The sequence below is a fragment of the Mus pahari genome, chromosome 3 (assembly GCF_900095145.1).
Source record: "Mus pahari chromosome 3, PAHARI_EIJ_v1.1, whole genome shotgun sequence".
Lineage (NCBI taxonomy): Eukaryota > Metazoa > Chordata > Mammalia > Rodentia > Muridae > Mus > Mus pahari.
The window spans coordinates 150,279,735-150,298,521 of NC_034592.1; the positions used below are offsets into that span (position 1 = coordinate 150,279,735).

General features: G+C 53.6%; 1 protein-coding gene across 2 annotated transcripts in view; it reads right to left on the reverse strand.

Moving 5' to 3' along the window:
* Ripor3 (RIPOR family member 3) overlaps positions 1-18,787 on the reverse strand; it is a 72,675-nt gene that overhangs the window by 18,262 nt on the left and 35,626 nt on the right. For both annotated transcript variants that reach the window (XM_029536453.1, XM_029536452.1), the window contains exons 2-3: positions 8,311-8,429; positions 1,140-1,286 (exon numbers count right to left, since the gene is read on the reverse strand). In XM_029536453.1, coding sequence (XP_029392313.1) covers positions 1,140-1,286; positions 8,311-8,420 — 257 coding nt within the window. In that variant the 5' untranslated portion in view covers positions 8,421-8,429. The remainder of the gene's footprint in view (positions 1-1,139; positions 1,287-8,310; positions 8,430-18,787) is intronic.

The window sequence follows — 18,787 nt, forward strand, 5'->3', positions numbered from 1 at the left end:
AAAAAAAAAAAAAAAAAAAGAATGCCATCAGTTGCCCCAGCAGAGGAGGGACCCTGATGAGCCTGTTCATTTCAGTTCAAACTTGTCTTGTGGGGACCCGACTCTCCTGCTCTCCCATGCTCTCCCAGCTGGGACACCAGTACCCCCTCCAGACTGCACATAGTTCACGAGGTTCAGGAGCCCAGCAACATCTATCCATACTCAGAATAGACCCAAATCTCTTCCGCCGCTGTTTCCATGGCCACCTCTCTTCCTCTCTCCTCTCCACGCCTGCTCCTCCCCAATCTACTCCTGGCTCCTCCTCACCCCCACCACACGCAGCACATCCACCACCAGTCTGTAGCTGTCAGAGGATCTCAGAGCCCCGGCCTGAAGGCCTGATCGCCTCCTTCCTCACCTCAGCCTTCCATGGCTCTGTGATGAACAGCGAAGGCCTCCCACAGCTCCCGTAGCCCTGTCCCATTGTCCCCTTTGCCTGCTTCTCTTGCGCTAGGGTCTCTGCTCTGAGGCTTCTGGCCTTTCAGTTATCTTCCTCCCCTGTGACTGTGCCATGGTATACCTGCCCGGGGACGTCCCTTAAAACATGTTAGACTCCTGCCTGCCTCAACTGATGCCTCCACAGCACTTACACCACCTGACATAGTTCTCAGTACCGCTGTCTGTCTGTCTGTCTGCCTGCCTGTCTGTCTGTCTGTCTCCCACCGGAGACAGTGCCACACAGAAGGGCTCTCTGACTGGTGTACTCCTTAAGCTCCAATAGCTTGCCATTTGTTGTCGCTTCTGCCCAGCCGATTGTCAGTCTCTCTCCCCTGACTGCCTCACCCTAACCCCACCCCCACACTGTGGAAGCTGAGATCTGAGAGCACAGGCTCCCACCCAGGGTCTCTGCACGTGCCACCCCTGTGCATAGGATGTCAGGCTCCAGAGAGGCCATCACGGTGCTGACAGCTGTCTTTCACATCCTCGGCAATCCCAGACCTTGTGTGACAATACATCAACTATGGGACCAGAGACTGTGTACCTGCCTCCCTGCTGTGGCTGAAGTGGCAGCAGCCATATGCCCCTAGTCTCTCAGACAGACCTACCATCCCCAGGGAGAGGTGGGAAGGTCACAAGGGGAGAAGCCGCTCCCCACTCACCTGAGGCCTCTCTTCAAAGCGTCAAAGATTTTCTTCACCTGCTGCGGCCGGGGATCCAGGCAGAGAGAACCCTTGCGCAGTGTTCTGTAGGCCTTGGAGGACTTGGCCGGCAGCCGGGACCGCACAGAGTTCCTGTTGATGGACTTTCTGTGGGAGGGGACAGAGAGTCAGGACAGCTGGCTGGGTTCCACTTCCATCACCTCCACGATGCGTGTGATCTTCAGAAAACTGGGGTTCTTGGGGGCCTCAGTTTCCTCATCTGGAAAATGGGAGGCCTGGGTTTGACAATGAAGAGGACAATAACAAAAGCTTAGCATCAGAAATCGGTGAGGATGCAGTGAAGCAGCCAGACCCCACGAGTGGCGTGCTCTGTGCAGGCAAAGCAGCATCCATGGGGCTGAACCCTAGCCCCGAGGTTCCTGCAGGATGCAGAGAGAATCTCTGCACACTGTGTAAACCCATTTATCTGTCGACAAAAAAAAAGCCTTTGGCCAGTGAGCTCAGGCAGGAAATAGGAGGAGGAAGTTCCAAGTGAGATGGGGTAGTGTGTGTGTGTGTGTGGGGGGGGGGTTGATTCTGGGAAAGAGTCAGGCATGGGAGATTCACCTGAACTCTGAGGAGACTGACCAGATGCATGAAACTGAGACAGTAACCAGCCATGTGGCACTCAGAATAGAATAAATTGGATTATTGAGATATGAGTAACTGGGGAACAGAGCCAAGGTACTAGCCTAGACATTTATATATGAAATATTAAACCTCAGAGTTGTTATTTCAGGGAACTTAAGGGCAGATGGGAAAAAGCTACAGTTAAGCAGGACACAGGCACCTGCTCATCTCCGGCGTCTCCTGAGGCCTTCCCTCAAGCACGGACCCCCAGCTCTGCTCGTTCATTTGTGGCATCTTCGTGGCCTTAATTGATGCAGGGAGAGCCAGCCTGACAGTAGGTGGTACCATTCCCTAGGCTTGGGTACTGACTGTGTTGCAGCAGAGAAAGCTGGGCAGTTGGGCTGCTTGCATTCATCTCTCTTGCTCTTGGTTACAGAAGTAATGTGAGCAGCTGCTTCAGGTCCCTGCCACGGGACTTCCCTCTCGGGGTAGGCTGTGACCCGGAAGTGTAAATATGCCTCTTCTCCCCAGAGTTGCTTTTTGTCAAGGTATTTTTTTCTCAGAGCAACAAAAACCCAGCCAGGACAGTGGGCTAATGTGTCTGTGTGCGTGTGAGTGCCCTTGACCCAACAGAGGCTTGAGGACAAGGTGGGCAGCCTTCAGGGTAACTTTCAGCCCTCATCAGACTGGGTGGTCCTCACTGTTCCAGCCTCCGGGCTATGATGCAACTGTGTCTGGAGCCAACACCAAGTTACTTCTTAAAAGAAACCCACTGGACCGTCTCAGCAGCTTCATCCACCCCAGGAGACAGAAGCCTGGATGCTAGGGGCAAGGAGGGGCTAGTGGCCAAGCAAGGTGAGGACCAAGAAGAGTGGTTGGGGGCAGCCTGGAGGGAAAGACCCCACCCCATTCAGACCCATCACTCATGGCCAGGGGCTTCTGTTCTCTGAAGAGAAGGAATAACAGCTTAGTTAAGCCCCTGCCTTCTTTAGTCAAAGCAATTTCCCTGGTGCTAGCACGTGCCCCAAGCCTCCACGTGCCATCTGTAAAACAGGGAAGCTGAGCACCCCCAGTTCTGTGATTGGCACAGGAAAACCAGTCATTAGTAGGTGCTTTATCCATGTGCGCTAACATGAACAGCTGCATCCAAGCCATGTCTCTCCCACACTGGTAGTTTGGAGAATAGATGCTAGGCTAGCAGTTTGCTATCCCCAAGCAGGGAAGGCTATGGCCATGGGGCAGGAGGACGGAGACATCTGGGGGGAAGGACCAAGTCCCAAGCCCTGCTCCAGGAACAGGAGGACCCGGCAGGGTGTGGGGCACAGGGCACAGGGCATGGGATGGTCGTTCACTACAGAACGGTCAGCTCAGGTCGCAAATCCTCAACATAGTGGATTCACTGGTCCTGAGACTGCTGCTCCCTGCCCAAGCCCATCCATGCTGCTGGTCCCCAGGACACCCCAAAGATTGCTGACTGCTGCACACTTTGGCCCTAATGACTAGGAGCCCAGGAGGCTCAAAGCCAATGTGAGCGGATTAGTGAGATCCTACCCTTAACAAAGACACAGTGTGTCTCAAAAACCAAAACAAACCAAACAAAATAGACAGTCTCATTTGTTAGATAAGAACCATCGTGTGGCTCTCTGCCTCTGAGGCTCACCAGCTCTGGGCTTTCAGGGGTCACCTACACCCGAAGACCCGGCCTTCCTAATCTCTAGACTTGCTTCCTTTTCCCTCCCTCCCTCCCTCCCTCCCTTCCTTCCTTCCTTCCTTCCTTGCATCTCAAGTGCACTTATAAAAAACCAGCCCATTCAGATAGGTCACTGAGCAGCCCTGGTGGTCCAGTCCCCCTGGGGGTCTCGGTCCACAGCTGGAGGTAGAAGATTGTGGATTAGTGAACCAGGCAGGGGGGCGGGGCACAGGGACACAGATTTGCTCTTTCCTGGGCGCTGAGAAAAGCCACTAGGCTAGTTCCTGCTGGGTGAGATGTTGATCATTCCACAGGTGGGAGACACGATGCAGCTTGCTCAAGCTGCTTGTCACTCTGTTTTGGGACCAACCCACGCCCCAAGTCCCTGAAACTGACAACCCAGCACTATACCAATCCACCCTGACCCTGGGGTGGGGGGAGAGGGGGTGCTGTGCCTGTACTCAGCCCCTGTATTCAAACCCCAGACTCATAACTCCAAGGTTTTTTGGTTGTGAGCCTAGCCTTTAACGGCTGAGCCATCTCTCCAGCCCCATAACTCCAAGCTTTTAACCCACTTCACCTCAGTCTCCTCCCCTGTAGAGGGGGATAATGAAGTCTGCCCCTTGACGGTCATGACAATCACGCAGCAGACATTTGCTGAGTCCCCAATATATAGCAACCACCATTTCAAGGGCTAGGACAAGCAGCCACCATGAGAGACAGACACCTGCCCTGAGAGATACAGGTCAGCTGGCACCGTCAGTGTCAGCTGTGTGGCCTGGGCAAGTGATGGAGTTTCTCTGGGTTGCAATTGTCTCTCTGAGAAATGGGTCTAAGACTGATAAAAAGCAGGGACCACATGCCTGTCAGATAGCACCAAATGCTGGGAAGGAAAGAGAACGAAGTGGGCAGGGAGGGGCTCTCCCAGTGGGCAGGGAGGGGGCTCCCCCAGGGAGCGCAGTGACTTGGGAAAGGGCATGCCACCATTGCCCAGTTCCTGATGCTGATGCTCACACAGGCAATAATAAAGTGATTTTCCACAGCACCTTCCCCCTCCCCCTCCTTCCCCTCCCCCTCCCCTGGGGCCACATCACCCACCTCTTGGATCGGGCCCTCCACAAAGTAGCCATCTCAGGCATGGACAGGCAACACTGCACACAAGGGGCCAGGTAGGTTCTGACAGGTGAGATTCCAGGCAGCCAGAGAACAGGGAGGTGGGAGGTGGCTCTGGGTGGAGCTGCAGCTCACTTCAGGGACTCAGAGTGCCCCCCTCTAGCTCACCCCTTCCCTCTCCCTCTGCCTTTCCCTGGGCTCCGGATGAGGCTCCGAGCCCAGCTGTGTCGCTGAGCCTCTGGGCTGGCACGGAGCAGCCCGGATGATGAAATGAGGCGCCTGCTGCATGGCCGGCTGGTGTCACGGCTGGTGTCACCGGCTGGGAGTAGTTCTGGGGGTGGATGTGTCACCAGCCCCATGAGGGCTCAGTAAATATTAAACAGCCCCAGGCCTGCCAGACAGGCTTCCAGGCACGTGTGGCCTGGCAGCCAGTGCTCACAAGCAATCAAGCAGGCTCTGCCACCACGACTGTCCTCAGCCTCACGCTGGCTGGGCCTGGGCAGGGTCTGTAGCTGGCTGACACGGCCCTGCTCACATGCTGAACCTGCCCCAGCCTCCGGGCAGGGTAGTCCCTGGACTGACTGCATAGACTCCCAGCACAGCAACGAGGCTGGCCGTGGTCCTGCTCCATGGTGCAGGGCAGTGACAGCCTTGCTATGCTAAGGCTCAACTCTGTGTGCTTTGAACCTTCATTCCCCCATCATTCCATGGGTCTTTGAGCCTGTCCCCAGGAACTGTTTAAGGACCAAGCTTGATGACCTACCCCCCCTCCTGGCTTCAGAGGCTCCCCCTGACAGTCCTGGAGGACAGCCCTGGATGTCATGCCTGTCAGTGGGTCACTACTGGGTCACTGTCAGCACCTGACCAACCCCCTCCCCCCAAGCCTAGAAAGGGAAACAGGCTTTGTTACAGCAGTTAGTTACATCTTAGTACTAAATCCGATCCGATAACTTCCCCCAAATAAACTCTATCTTCGAGGTAGAAAGCCCCTAGGCCAAGAGTCAGGATGGGACAGGATGCTGTGCCGCACCCTGAGTGGAGCCCTGCTGGGTCGTTTGGTATTACCCACCCTGGTGTGGTCCCCTCACCTCCGTATCTCTGCCTGGGGAGCAATCTGGAATCATGGGTAGGGCTAAGGCCTGAAGCCCAGACACCGGGGAGATGGACAGAGGCAGGAAGTTAAAAAGTTACGCAGGGGCTAGAGAGACCCCTCAGTAGGTAAGGGCACTGGCTGCTCTTGCAGAAGACCTGGGTTGGTTTCCTAGCACCCAAGTGACAGACGACAGCTCAAGTCTTAACTTCAGTTCCAGGGGGTCCAGCGCCCTCTTCTGGCCTCTTTAGGCACTGCATGCATATTGTAAACATACCATGCAGGCAAAACACAGGTAGACATAAATTAAAAAATAAATCTGAAACAATCAAACCCCTCAACTATGCCTCTTCCCTATTACCACAGGCATCCTTCCCCGTCTTAGACAGGGGACTCCCCAGGATGAGGGCCACTCGGGACCTCGAGTCGCAAAGGCCTAGCAACCTCTAGCACGCCCGAGCATGTCTGGAGGACTCAGGCACTTGCAGTATCCGGACTCAATTCTCTACATCACACGCAGACAGCCCTGGCTGATGGCTGTGAGCCCAGGACCAATCACCCTCACCTTCCAGGAGTCCAGGGGCAGCCGAGTTGGGGAATCCCTTGGAACTTTTTGGACAGAAGTCCTAACAGGACATGTGGAGACGTGTGCCATGGATATGGGGTATTCTGAGGCCCCAAAGCAGAAGGGTGGAACCGTAACGTGTGAGCATCACCAGGTGGCTGGGAAGAGCATTTTGTCTGTCACAGGGGCCTCTCCTCTCCTACTGAACTACACAGGGTCTTCTGGGCCTCCGTGGATCAGCTCAGAGAGTCCCAGGCTGTGTGTTCCTTGGCCGGCTTACACACAGACCCCAGGGTGGGGTCAAGGAGGCCCAGGCAGAGGCAGCATGCAGATGCCCAAGCAAGAAACAGTGTTGATTTCCTCAGGGTTACATGCAGCCACCCACCCACCCCACCACCAAGAAGCATTTATGCAGCATCTACTGTATGTCTTCCTCACAGTGACCCCAATCTCTCCAAGGTCAGTGACTACAACCAAACACCATAGGTTTGGGGCCAAACTCTCTCCCATCCAGAACTTCTGCTTAAGCCTTCACTGGTCCCTGCTACTGAGGACATGCCCACCACCACCACCACAGTGTTCCTTCCATCTCTTACTGTGAGACTCCACAGCCTGCTTGCTGCCCCTCATCACCTCAGGGCCCGTGCACTTGCTGTCTTCTTCACGCCCTCCCAACCCCCATCACCACCATCAGCTCCTGCTGAATGAAGCCACTGCCCCGCAGGCCCTCGGGGAGGCCCCACCGGCCTCTGCACCCTGTTCCGGGTCCAACATAGCACGGCCCATGGCTGGGTTGACTTGATGTTTGCTTCTGTTCCCCTGGTGGAGACTCAAGCAGGGCAGGCAGGGCCTGGGTCTCGCTGCACAGATGTCCACTGAGGAAGGAGGGTTCCTAAGTTTCCCACAGAGGCAAGCGTTTCAGCTGTGGTAGCACACTCCTCTGGGCAGAGTTCAGATGGGTGGGGCAGGCCAGGGGCAGAAGGTGACCTACAAACAGCCTTACAGGGCAGCTGTTGGGTGGACGTGAAGCGCCTGGCTGGGCTGGGCATGGGGGGTCCCCCTCAGGACATGCTGTGACAGCAGACATTGGCCAGGGAATTGGCCAGGCCACACAGCATATGCGAGGGCCTGGAAGTCAGAAACCAGAGACGTTCCAGCACACGCCCAGCTAACCCAGGGCCTCCTGGCCTGGCAGCCAGAGGGGGCCACTGAGGTCTTTAAGCACATAGGTGTGTGGCATTGTGGAAATTGGTTGTTGATCAGCTGACTGACCAGCCAGGCTCTGCATCGATCTGCCCGGGTACTGTTTGGGGCCTTTGATTTGGCATTTCCAGGCTACCAGTCAGGAGGTGGCTTCCTGGGCCCTGTTCAGTATCCAGCTAGGACAACAGACCCTGCGGTGGTGGCCTCATCAGGACAGGAGGGAGCATGGGGTGGAGCGGCAGGCACAGCCTACTCCTCTTGGCCCACATGACCCAGGCAGCTATTCCTCATTAGAAAGCCACACCCCTCAGTGCCCTGGGTCAGCTCCCTTCATGACAACCATACAGGAAGCCACACCCCTCCCATGTCCAAGTGAGGAAACCTGGGCTCAGAGAGGTGACTTCACTAGCCTCAGGACATAGAGCCAGGATGGGAGGCCCTGTGTCCAAGCTACTAAACAGGAAGTGCATTCCTTTCCACCTCACCCCAAGAAGGCTAAGGCCAACTGGGAAGACATTTTGCCATGTGACCCTGGACCAGTGGAGCCACCTCTCTGAGCCTGTTTTCTGATTGGTCAGGTGGTGATAGACTCAGCAAGCAGGCTGACTATGGAAGCCTTTAAGACCGGTGAGAGGCCAGGCGTGGTGGTGCACACCTTTCATCCCAGCACTCGGGAGGCAGAGGCAGGCGAATTTCTGAGTTCGAGGCCAGCCTGGTCTACAGAGTGAGTTCCAGGACAGTCAGGACTATACAGAGAAACCCTGTCTCGAACCGCCCCCCCCCCAAAAAAAAGACCAGTGAGAACAACTTCCTGCAGGCACACACATACCCCACATAGTTTGATGTCCCAGGCTGCTGGCTGTGCTCTGTGTCCCCCACCCTCCAGCTCCATGACACTTACGAGACCCTCCGGCCTTGTGCGCTGCTGAAGCCAGCGAAGGAGGCGCTGCGGCCCACGGTCCCCACAGCCCCGGCATCCCCCGGAGACAGGAAGCGTAATCGCACAGACATGGCTGTCACCTGAGAGGAGAGGGCAGGAAAGTTAGCATGACTGGACAGTCTGCGACAACGCCCCGAGCATACCAGTCCCGCTTCCACTCACACAGGAGCAGCCTGCAGCAGCGTGAGGTGGGGGGCACGTGGGGGCAGCCCGTGGCAAGTGTCAGTTGTGGGGTTCAAAGCCAGGCCTGGTTACCCCAATGCGGAGCCCAGCCCCGAAGCTGTCTGTTCTGTCCTTCCCTGATGTGCCCGCACCTATACAGCCAGCACTGGGCACCGACTGTATACAAGCTCTAAACTGCCACAGTACACCAAATGAGACAGCACGTGCAAAGGCCCTGTGGCACCAGAGGACCAGCGCTAACCCAGAGACGGAGCAGGGCTGCAGCTCCTAGCAGAACTTGAGAGGCCACAGAACACATGTCCCCAGAGAGACTGGCCCCACTAGGAGGATTTTGGTCTTCCTACTGGGCAGAGGTTGCTGGGAGTCACGGGTAGACTTGAAGCAGCACTGATGGGGAGACAGCTGACACCAAGGGCTGCTGTGGCCCAGGGCCCACAGCCTGTCTCCAATCCAGGCTGTAATGAGGCCAGCCCACAGGGCCCTGGCTGCTGTCTCTTTTTTCCAAACCATCTCCAGGATGGAAAGCTGTCCCTGCATCCCTGGGGATCACAGCACTTTGTACTGGATCTTCTAGCACAGACAGTCGGAAACTTCTTCATATCTAACCTAAATCTCTGCTGCTGCTGCTTCATACTTTGCTCCTTAGCCAGGGCCGGTGCTAGTCTAAGGATTCCAGGGACCCTACTGCCCACACACCAGACACAGACATCTCTACCCACGGAGGCTCCTTCATTGTATTGGAACCCTGCCCCCAGCCCTTATCTCTTTCACTTCTATACCTTGGTTCACGCTGGGACCTCTGCCTAGAGCTCCCACGGCTGCCCAGCTTTGTCTCGCATCTCCTTTAGAGTCTGTCCCTCTCTGGGGGTTCACAGGCCCATGCTGTACCTCTACATTCCTGTGCAGTTCTACGAACCTTCCCTCTCTGCCTCCTACCGATAGCAAGCACCACCCTACAACACGGTGTTCCAGAAGGCATAGGAAGCACGGAGCTAACCTCGGCTCCAATTAGAGCCTCACCCCGGGCCTCCATGGTCTCATCTGTAATATGGGCTCAGTGGTTGTCAGAGGGACCAAGAACAGGATGTGCTAGGAGCCACCCGTGTACAAGGGTGTGTACTGTGCATGTGTGTGTACGTGTGGCGGAGGGTGGAGGTGTTAAAGACTCACTGGACCAGAACCCTAAAAGTAATAAGGTCTAAAAATAACTTGCTCTAATGACGTGGACAGTCAGTATCTGCTGAGGCCTAGCTGCTGCACCTGGGGCCACAGCGCTTCCTGCACACAGACGGGAAAGTTGAGGCAACGTGAGCTATGAAGCCCTGGGATAAATGTAGCCGGTTCATTTTCTTATTCAGTCCATGTTGTCTTCTAAGGAACAGGAGCAACTAATGGCTAAACTCCACAGATGGGGAAACTGAGGCTCGGAGACACAGCTAGGACCCTCTGTGGACCCTAAGCGGAGAAGCGACAAAGCCAGGTTGGAGCCTAGAAGTGTGTGTGGCACCTAGCATCCAAGTCCCACCATTGGGGACATAGCGTGCACACACACACACACATACACACACACACACACACACACACACACACCAGAGGAGCCCCCTGCCCCTGCCATTGGCATGTGCCAGCCCAGGGAGGCCCTTGAGCTACTGGCATCCCCTCCCAGGCTCAGTAAGCCACAGTGAGAATTATGAACACTCCAGCCTGAGCTGTCCCCAGCCCACCAAGGCTCCTGCCCTCGACCCAGCCCAGGATGGCTGCCACCTTCTCTCACTTTTGGGCCAGGGAAAGAGGGAGCCAAGAGAGGAGCCACCCTGGGGCCTCCAAAGCCTTTGCTCAGGAATAACAGATGCTGGGCCATCCTGGTCTCTGACAGTGACAGCCATTATCCCTTTCAGGGTTAGGGACAGGAGGCTGAGGCTCCTCGGGCCAGCACTTGAGACCCTGTGACCCCAGGGACCTCACAAGGAATGGGGCTCTGAGGGGACAGCAGTTCAGGGGCCTGCATCTCACTCTGCAGTTGGCACCATGGATTGGCTTCCTGCCCAGTCTCACCCTCTGGCCCCAGCCACCTCTCTGGGGCAGCCTTCTTGGGCATCTCCATTTGGGAGTCTCCAGCTCTGGCTGGGGTCAGACCTGTCTATCCTCAGAATCCTTGGGTCCTGAGGTCACCACAGACGGACAGTGGACTTCCCTCCTCCTTGTCACCAGGGAACTAAGATCCACAGAGAGATTTGGGCTGCCCCTTATCGCCCAAGTGGCCCCCTAAAACAAACCAGCAAGGTGGCCAAAGGGCAGACAGAAGGCTTAGGTGGGACATCTGTGATTTCATCCCATGTGCATCTGTCACCATTGTCAGCTCAGCCAGCTCAGAACTAAAAGACACCCTACTGATATTGTTCCTCTTGTAGACTGGATTTCATGTAGTCCCAGCTGACCATGGACTTTCTATGTAGTTAAGGCTGATCCCCTGCCTCTACCTCCTGGGATTGCCAGCATCCGCATACATACCTGCTCGATGCAGTGCTGAGTCCAGGAGGCCCTGAGGGACGCTACGCAAGCATTGAACCTACGGAGCCACACCCCAGTCCCACCATCAGTGTCTATGGTGGCAGTCCTGGGCTCTGCTGCAGACACACCTTTATGACTTCCACACCCCACAGGCCTCCCAGCCCACAGCCTGCTCCCTGCTTGGGGCTGCATCACTCACCTTGGTCCATACTCCCAAAACAAGTGCTGTTATACCCACTCAAATAAAGAAACTAAGGCTGGTTGGGGAGATAGCTCAACAGTTAGGAGCGCTTGCTGTTCTTGCAGAGGACCTGGGTTCAGTTCCCAGCACCCACGTGACGGCTCACAACCACCTGTGACTCCAGTTCCAGGGGATACGACACACTCCTCTCATTGACCTCTGAGGGCTCCTGTGTGTACATGGTACACATACATTACTTGGCCTCTCTCTCTCTCTCTCTCTCTCTCTCTCTCTCTCTCTCTCTCTCTCTCTCTCTCTCTCTCTCTCTCTCTCTCTCTCTCTCTCTCACACACACACACACACACACACACACACACACACAATAACAAATCCTTAAAAAGAAAAGAAACAGACTGTCACTTTAGTACCTAGGATGCTGAGGCAGAAGGATTGCTGTGACTTCCAGGCAAGCCAAAGCTACAGAGTCACTCTCAAGCCAACAGTACAAAACAAAAGAAACAGGCTGGAAGAGAGGATGGCTCCTCTGAGGTCACTGATAGGAAACCTCAGAGCTGGGACTCGAACCAGGCACGCTGGGTCCTGTGTCTGACACTGGGGCCGAGCTATGCTCACCTTCCCAGATGGACTGGTGAGCCCTCCTCCGGTGAACCAGCAGTGGAGCAGAGGGAAGAGCCAGGACTGAGGCAGGGCTGGAAAGGGCCCTGGTCACATAACAACTGAGCTGTGAGGCCAGCAGCGCCCCCTCCTGGCCGGCCCAGGACTAAGGCTGGGCTCCCAGGACTAAGACAACACAGTTTAGGATTTCACCAGCAGCTTCTGGCAAGCCCCAGGGAATATTCTAGCATTCCTAATGGTTGCATCCGGCTCGCACACAGAGGGCAGCAAAAACTCAAAGCAAGGTGAGCAACTGGGGCCCTTGGAGACCCCTTGGCTCATCTAATCACCTCTGCTGTGGCTGGCATTAACCCCAAAGCTGCTGGATGGGAACAGGTGGGGGGGGGTCCCTGGGGAGGCCTTGATTATGCAGGGAGGTCCTTGGGAGGCAGCCAGCTGTCTTCAGGAAGCAATGTAAGCAGTCAGGGGGAGAGCTGTAACAGCTGCAGTCTCCAAACCTTTGGTGGCAGTCAGAGGAACGAGCCCGCGCCTTCTCTCTCTGTCCCTCTGCAGACTGGCTCTGGTTGGCACCTGGTACCACTGGAACCCTGCAAACCAGTTGAAGGTGGCTTCTCATGGACCTGCTTCCCTGACTCTGAGGGACCCTGGGGACAGTCCTGGGCCTCTGCCCCAGGTGAAGCCAGAATAAACAGAATTCAGTCTGGCCACAGTCCCCCCTGCATTACTGCCCACCAGAAACCTGCAATTTCACCTCATTTCGAGGTAAAGAGGCTAAATTTAGCATGGTGGGTTTGTGGATCTGGACGGCTTTTATGCCCGAGTCCCTCACTTATGGCTGTATTTTTTTCTCTCCTAAATGCTGGCCAGGGCTTGAATTACCTTCGGGAGTTTCTGAAATAGCTCCCTTGGTATAGCCAGAGAGGAACTGATAGATCAAACCCGGATGGGAATGAGCCTAAACAGGGGAGGCGGACGGCCCAGCAGAACGCCCTGGAACCAGACTCTGACCCAGAGGGGCCTGAGGGAGCCAACCTCTCATTTTACCGCATGCTCACATGACTTGCCCGGAAGAGCAAAAGGAACTGAACTCCCTCCAATCTGAGTGCAGCCAGCCACTGCTCCATCAGAAACCTTCACGGGGGATGGAGGGAGGGGAAGGGGGCTGCCCCAGGGCTTTTGCACTGGCCACCCTTCCGATAGCTCCCTCCCGTGCCCAGGCTTTTTTGCTTCCTCTAAGCTTTCATGTCTCATGGCCGAGGTCACTTCTCTGCAGAGATCATCCTTGATCAAGCCCAGGCTGGAGAAGCCTCACCCCTCGTTTTCCTAACCCCCTTCTTAGGAGTTGGTATCCTGCATATCTGCAGGTCGGGGCTCATTACTTCCTTCATGAGAATTTCCGTTCCCAAGCTGGGCCGTTTCTGTTCCGTGCACACCTCCGGGAGTGGCCTACTCGTGATTGAATGAATGACAGACAGATATGCCTGAGGTTTCTCCCTCCATACTTGCTCAGTGAGTATATGCTGCATGTCTACTGTACACAGGCCCTGGGCACCCCAGGCTCCTCCTGTATCTCCCTTCCCAGAGTGGGGGTTACAGCCACATGCTGGGAGGTCAAGATCACAGAAAGCAATTCTGTTCTCGTTGGGTGGTTTCGTTGAGTTCTGGAGTGGCCGTGGTTTGGTATCACTGGGTTTTTTATCTAAGGTCTTGCTATGCAGTGCTGACTGCTCTCTAACATGCCATCCTCCTGCCTCTGGATCTTAAGCACTGAGGTGGCGAGCGTGTGCCACCACACCCTGCTGCTGAATTATTTTAAGGAAACCTCTGTTTAGAGCAGACTGTCTGTGTGTTTATGTCTCACAGGTGGTAAATACAGGCCTTGGCACAGCATGGAGTTCCTGGCCCAGCCTTGCTCCTGGCCGCCTGGCTCTCCAGGATGGCAGCCATGAGGAGAAGGGTGAGAGATTCCTCTCCCCAGCACAGTCCACAGCCCAGACACCTTCCAGCCCTGCTCAGCCTGTGTCCGACCCTCGACTCTCAGACCTCACAAGACTCACTCAGGGCCATACTGTGGGTGGACAGGTGGGTCCCCTCAATGGCTACTGTAGTACCTTGTCCGCTTCACAGGGTATGAGAGTGCAGCCATCCACAGCTAAACACAGGAAAGAGGGAAAGGCCAGCCATGGTTGGCCCTAAGAGGAAAACCATGCGGTCCTTGGAATATGACATAGAGGGAGGCTGACACCAGAAGGAAGGGTTCAGATTAAAGACGTTGAGTGGACTGGAGCTCTGTGGTAACAGAGGGCTTGTCTCACACACACGAGTCCCTGGGTTCAGTCCTCACTGCCAGAGAAGAGCTATTGGGGAACACTCCTAAGGTCAACCTCAGGCCTCTGCTTGCGCACGCGCGTGCGCACACACATACATTCATCACACACCACACACATGCACATACCATACACACACCACAGACCATACACATGCACACATCACACACACACCATACATGCATACCACACACACACCATACATGTATACATCCACATACATGCACTTACCACACACATGCACATACCATACACACACACATGCACACACCACACATAGACACACATAGCATACACACATACCACACACACATACACACACACCATGTGCATGTGTGTGTGTGTGCACAAGTGCAAAACATCCATGTGAACACGCACACACCTAAAAAAGACGCACACGACCAAGCTTCCCCCTTGTTCCTGCTGGTGTTTTAGAGTGGGCCTTGTCATCTGCGAAGCTTCTGAATTGTGGACCTCAGAGACAGAACACTCTGGCAAGGCCTGCACCTCTCCAGCAACTTCATAGCCAGCAGTGCCCACCCCCTCGCCCCTGCAAGAGACCACATCCAGAGATTGTCACAGTTCCCCTCTTCTCAGACACACCAGACATACCTCTTCCAGCCCTAGCCAGATAGTCTGCCACTTTGGACACTCCTGTAGCTGTGGATGTAGCTCAGAGGCAGAGTGTTTGAGGAACATAAGAAAGATCTTGGGCCGGGCATGGTGGCGCACCACGCCTTTAATCCCAGCACTCGGGAGGCAGAGGCAGGCGGAAACCCTGTCTTGAAAAGAGAGAGAGAGAGAGAGAGAGAGAGAGAGAGAGAGAGAGAGAGATCTTGGATTCCAGTTCCAGTACCATAACAATAAACAGAATAAAGTAATATAAAATTAAAAAAAAAAACAGAAAATATAGATAAAACCATCCACCAGGGTGGGCAAGAGACTTCAGGCAGTCTCAACAGGAATTCACCCCAGCTCCCTGAGAGTCTTGGTGTTTGTAAATCCTGTTAGCGCTGGGAAAGCCATTTTTCCTGAGGCACCGCCCAAGGTGGAAATCCCAGAAACTGCCTCTAGGGGGCTCAATGGAGCCTTGCTTTCAGGTCCTTGTTACACTTGCTATCATTTTACATGTGTGAGCATAAATATATTTACATTATATTTAGAAGTGCAGGGTTTTTTTCTGTGTTTTCTGCATGCCTAGTGTCCACAGAGGTCAGAAGAGGACGTTCAGATAGCCGTAGGTCACCGTGTGGGTGCTGGAAATCAAACCGAGATCCTCCCAAAGAGCAGCCTGTGCTCTTAACTGCGGAGCCAGCTCTCCAGCCCATTCCCCATCCACGCTACTTTATTTTTGTTGCATTTTGTTTTGGATTTTTTGAGACGAGGGTCTCTCCATGTCGCCCTGACTGTCCTGGACCTTGCTATATAGACCAGGCTGGCCTCCAACTCACAAAGCTCTGCCTCCCTCTGCCTCAGAAGCTCTCGGAGCACTAGGATTGAAGGCGTGGACACCACATCTGACTATATCCCTTGTGCTTTGAGTGTTGGGCCACAAACAACAGCATAAAAACAATTTAAAAATCAGCCAAAACAGGGCTGGAATGTAGCACAGGATACTGCCTGGCATCTGCAAGGCCCTGAGTTCCATCCCCAGTTTCATAATGAAAACCAAACCAAACCAGTGGACGTGGCCAGGCAAATGGGTCAGGGAGTAAAGGTGTTTTGCTGCCTAAGCTTGGCGACCCGAGCTTCATCCTGGAACGAACATAAGGATGGAAGGAGGGAGGTGGGCAGTGGTGGCACACACCTTTAATCCCACACTTGGGAGGCAGAGGCAGGTAGATTTCTGAGTTCCAGGTCAGCCTGGTCTATACAGAGAAATCCTGTCTCGAACCCCGCCCCACCCCCCAAAAAAAAGTATGGAATGAGGGAACTGACTCCTCAAGGTGTACACACACACACACACACACACACACACACACATCGTATACACACAAACACACACACACACACACACATACATACACACTCACATCGTATACACACAAACACACACACACATACACATACATACATTCACACACATTATATACACACAAACACACACATACACAAACATACACCACACACACATATGCACACATACATACACACATGCACACACACATGCATGCTCACATGCACACAGACACACACACAAATGCATACACACACACGCATGCACCATGCATCATGCCATCCCTATAATAATAATAATTGGGAAAAAATTAGAATTCTTGACTTGGGGGTTATCTTAGTGCAAATGACACGTGGCTACATTTAGTTAAGCAAAATAAGACACTGTTTTGTTTTTTGGTTTTTTGTTTTTTCAAAAATTCCTAAGGAACATTTTTGACACTGAGAATGCGATATTTTACATCTGTTTTTATATTTAAAAAATACAATTTCTCTGCTCAAGGAATAAACAAATCATGGCTCTTGGTTTGGTCAAGGCACAAGGTGGGACAGCATGGGTACATACAAGGTATTCATGGCAGAGGGGTATTAATAGGAGTGTGTGTGTGTGTGTGTGCACGCACTTATACAATGGTTTTATTGCTAAGTATATCAATTAGGTATTTCTTTTCTTTTCCCTTTTCCTTTTCTTTTTTTTTTTTTTTTTTTTAAAGATTTATTTATTTATTATATGTAAGTACACTGTAGCTGTCTTCAGACACTCCAGAAGAGGGCGTCAGATCTCGTTAAGGATGGTTGTGAGCCACCATGTGGTTGCTGGGATTTGAACTCAGGACCTTTGGAAGAGCAGTTGAGTGCTCTTACCCGCTGAGCCATCTCACCAGCCCCTCTTTTTTCTTTTTGAGACAGGGTATCTCTATATAGCCCTAGTTGTCCTGGAACTCACCATGTAGATCCATCTGGACTCAAACTCACAGAGATCTGCCTGCCTCTGCCTTCCAAGTACTGGAATCAAAGGTGTGCGCCACCACGGCCTAGCCTTTGATTAGGTAGTTCTTATTATAAGAACTTCACAAGCCGGATGTGGTGATGCACACCTGCCTGTACTTGTGAGGTAGAGGCAAGCAGGAACTTCTGGACCATCCTCAGCTACACAGAAAAATTTGAGATCAGCCTGGGTTGCCCACAACCTCTCCAAGAAGAAGAAATAGAAGGAAACCCCAGCACTCGGAAGGTAGAGGCAGGCGGATTTCTGAGTTAGAGGCCAGCCTGGTCTACAAAGTGAGTTCCAGGACAGCCAGGGCTACACAGAGAAACCCTGTCTTGAAAAAACAAAACAAAAAAAGAAATAGAAGGAGAGGGAAGAGGAGGAAGGAGGAGGAGGAGGAGGAAGAGGAAGAGGAAGAGGAAGAGGAGGAAGAGGAAGAGGAAGAAGAAGAAGAAGAAGAAGAAGAAGAAGAAGAAGAAGAAGAAGAAGAAGAAGAAGAAGAAGAAGAAGAAGAAGAAGAAGAAGAAGAAACCGTTGCAAAATTATTTCTGGAAAGGCCAGGTTCTACAGTAACTTAAGACAGTCAAAAACTCAATACCGACCACCCTACATCCCTTTCTGCTTTGAATCAAGCCACTAACCCTGGGGAGATGGCTCAGTGCATGTGGCTCTGTGCAAGTATGAGAACTGAGCCTCGGGTCCTCAGAAGCTAGTCATAGTGCTTTTACAGTGAAATGAATTACAGAGGCAGGAGAGTCCCTGGAAGTTCAAAGGCCGGGGCACACACCGAAAGGAAGGGCAAAGAACAGATCTCAAACAAGGCAGAAGGTGAGGACATTTGGGAGTGGCTTCTGACTTCTCTACACATGGACTGTGTGTGTGGCACATGCAAGCCTCCACTCAATATGAACACACACACACACCCTCACATACAGGAAGTTACCACCAGGCCCTGTCACAGTGAGGCAAAGATTGACACAGGCAACTGTATCTGCAGCCATTGGGCACTGTGAGGCCAGCGGGACGCAGTCTGTGAGCATTCATCCCAAACAGCCTATGAGATGCCATCTGAGTGAGTTTGCTAGGGGCTCAGGCAGACAGGACCTCGGTACAGAGGCGCAGGGCCTGGCAGTTCCAGCCCACTACCATCCTCACTCTCCTGCCTCACCCACCACTTGGCTCTCCAGCCCCAGTCCCCTGCTTCCCCGTGCTCTAGAGTCCAGGGCTCCACAGCCAGCCTGCTTGTTTGCTGACCAAAGCTGTTCACAGCCCAGGAAGTGACTGAGGGTTCAACCAGAGATGAGCCATCTGGTCCCTCCACGGTAAACAAATCAGAAGAACTGAGGCCAGCCTGCTCTGCTTTTCCTGTCCAGGGAGATGTCTCTCTCTCTCTCTCTCTCATCCTGGGAGAGAGGCTGGTCCAGGATCTGGGCCCCAGCCTAGGAGCTGCCCTAGCCTGGAGCAATCTGCACAGGGAAGTGAGGAGAGGTGGGTCTTCCATCTCCCCATCTCCTCTTTCTTGTTCCCTTCTCAGAGACTATACCCAAGAGGGAGATTTCCTCCCAAAAGGACAAAATATTTTTCTAGAACCCAGTGTTTCTCTCTCTCTCTCTCTCTCTCTCTCTCTCTCTCTCTCTCTCTCTCTCTCTCTCTCTC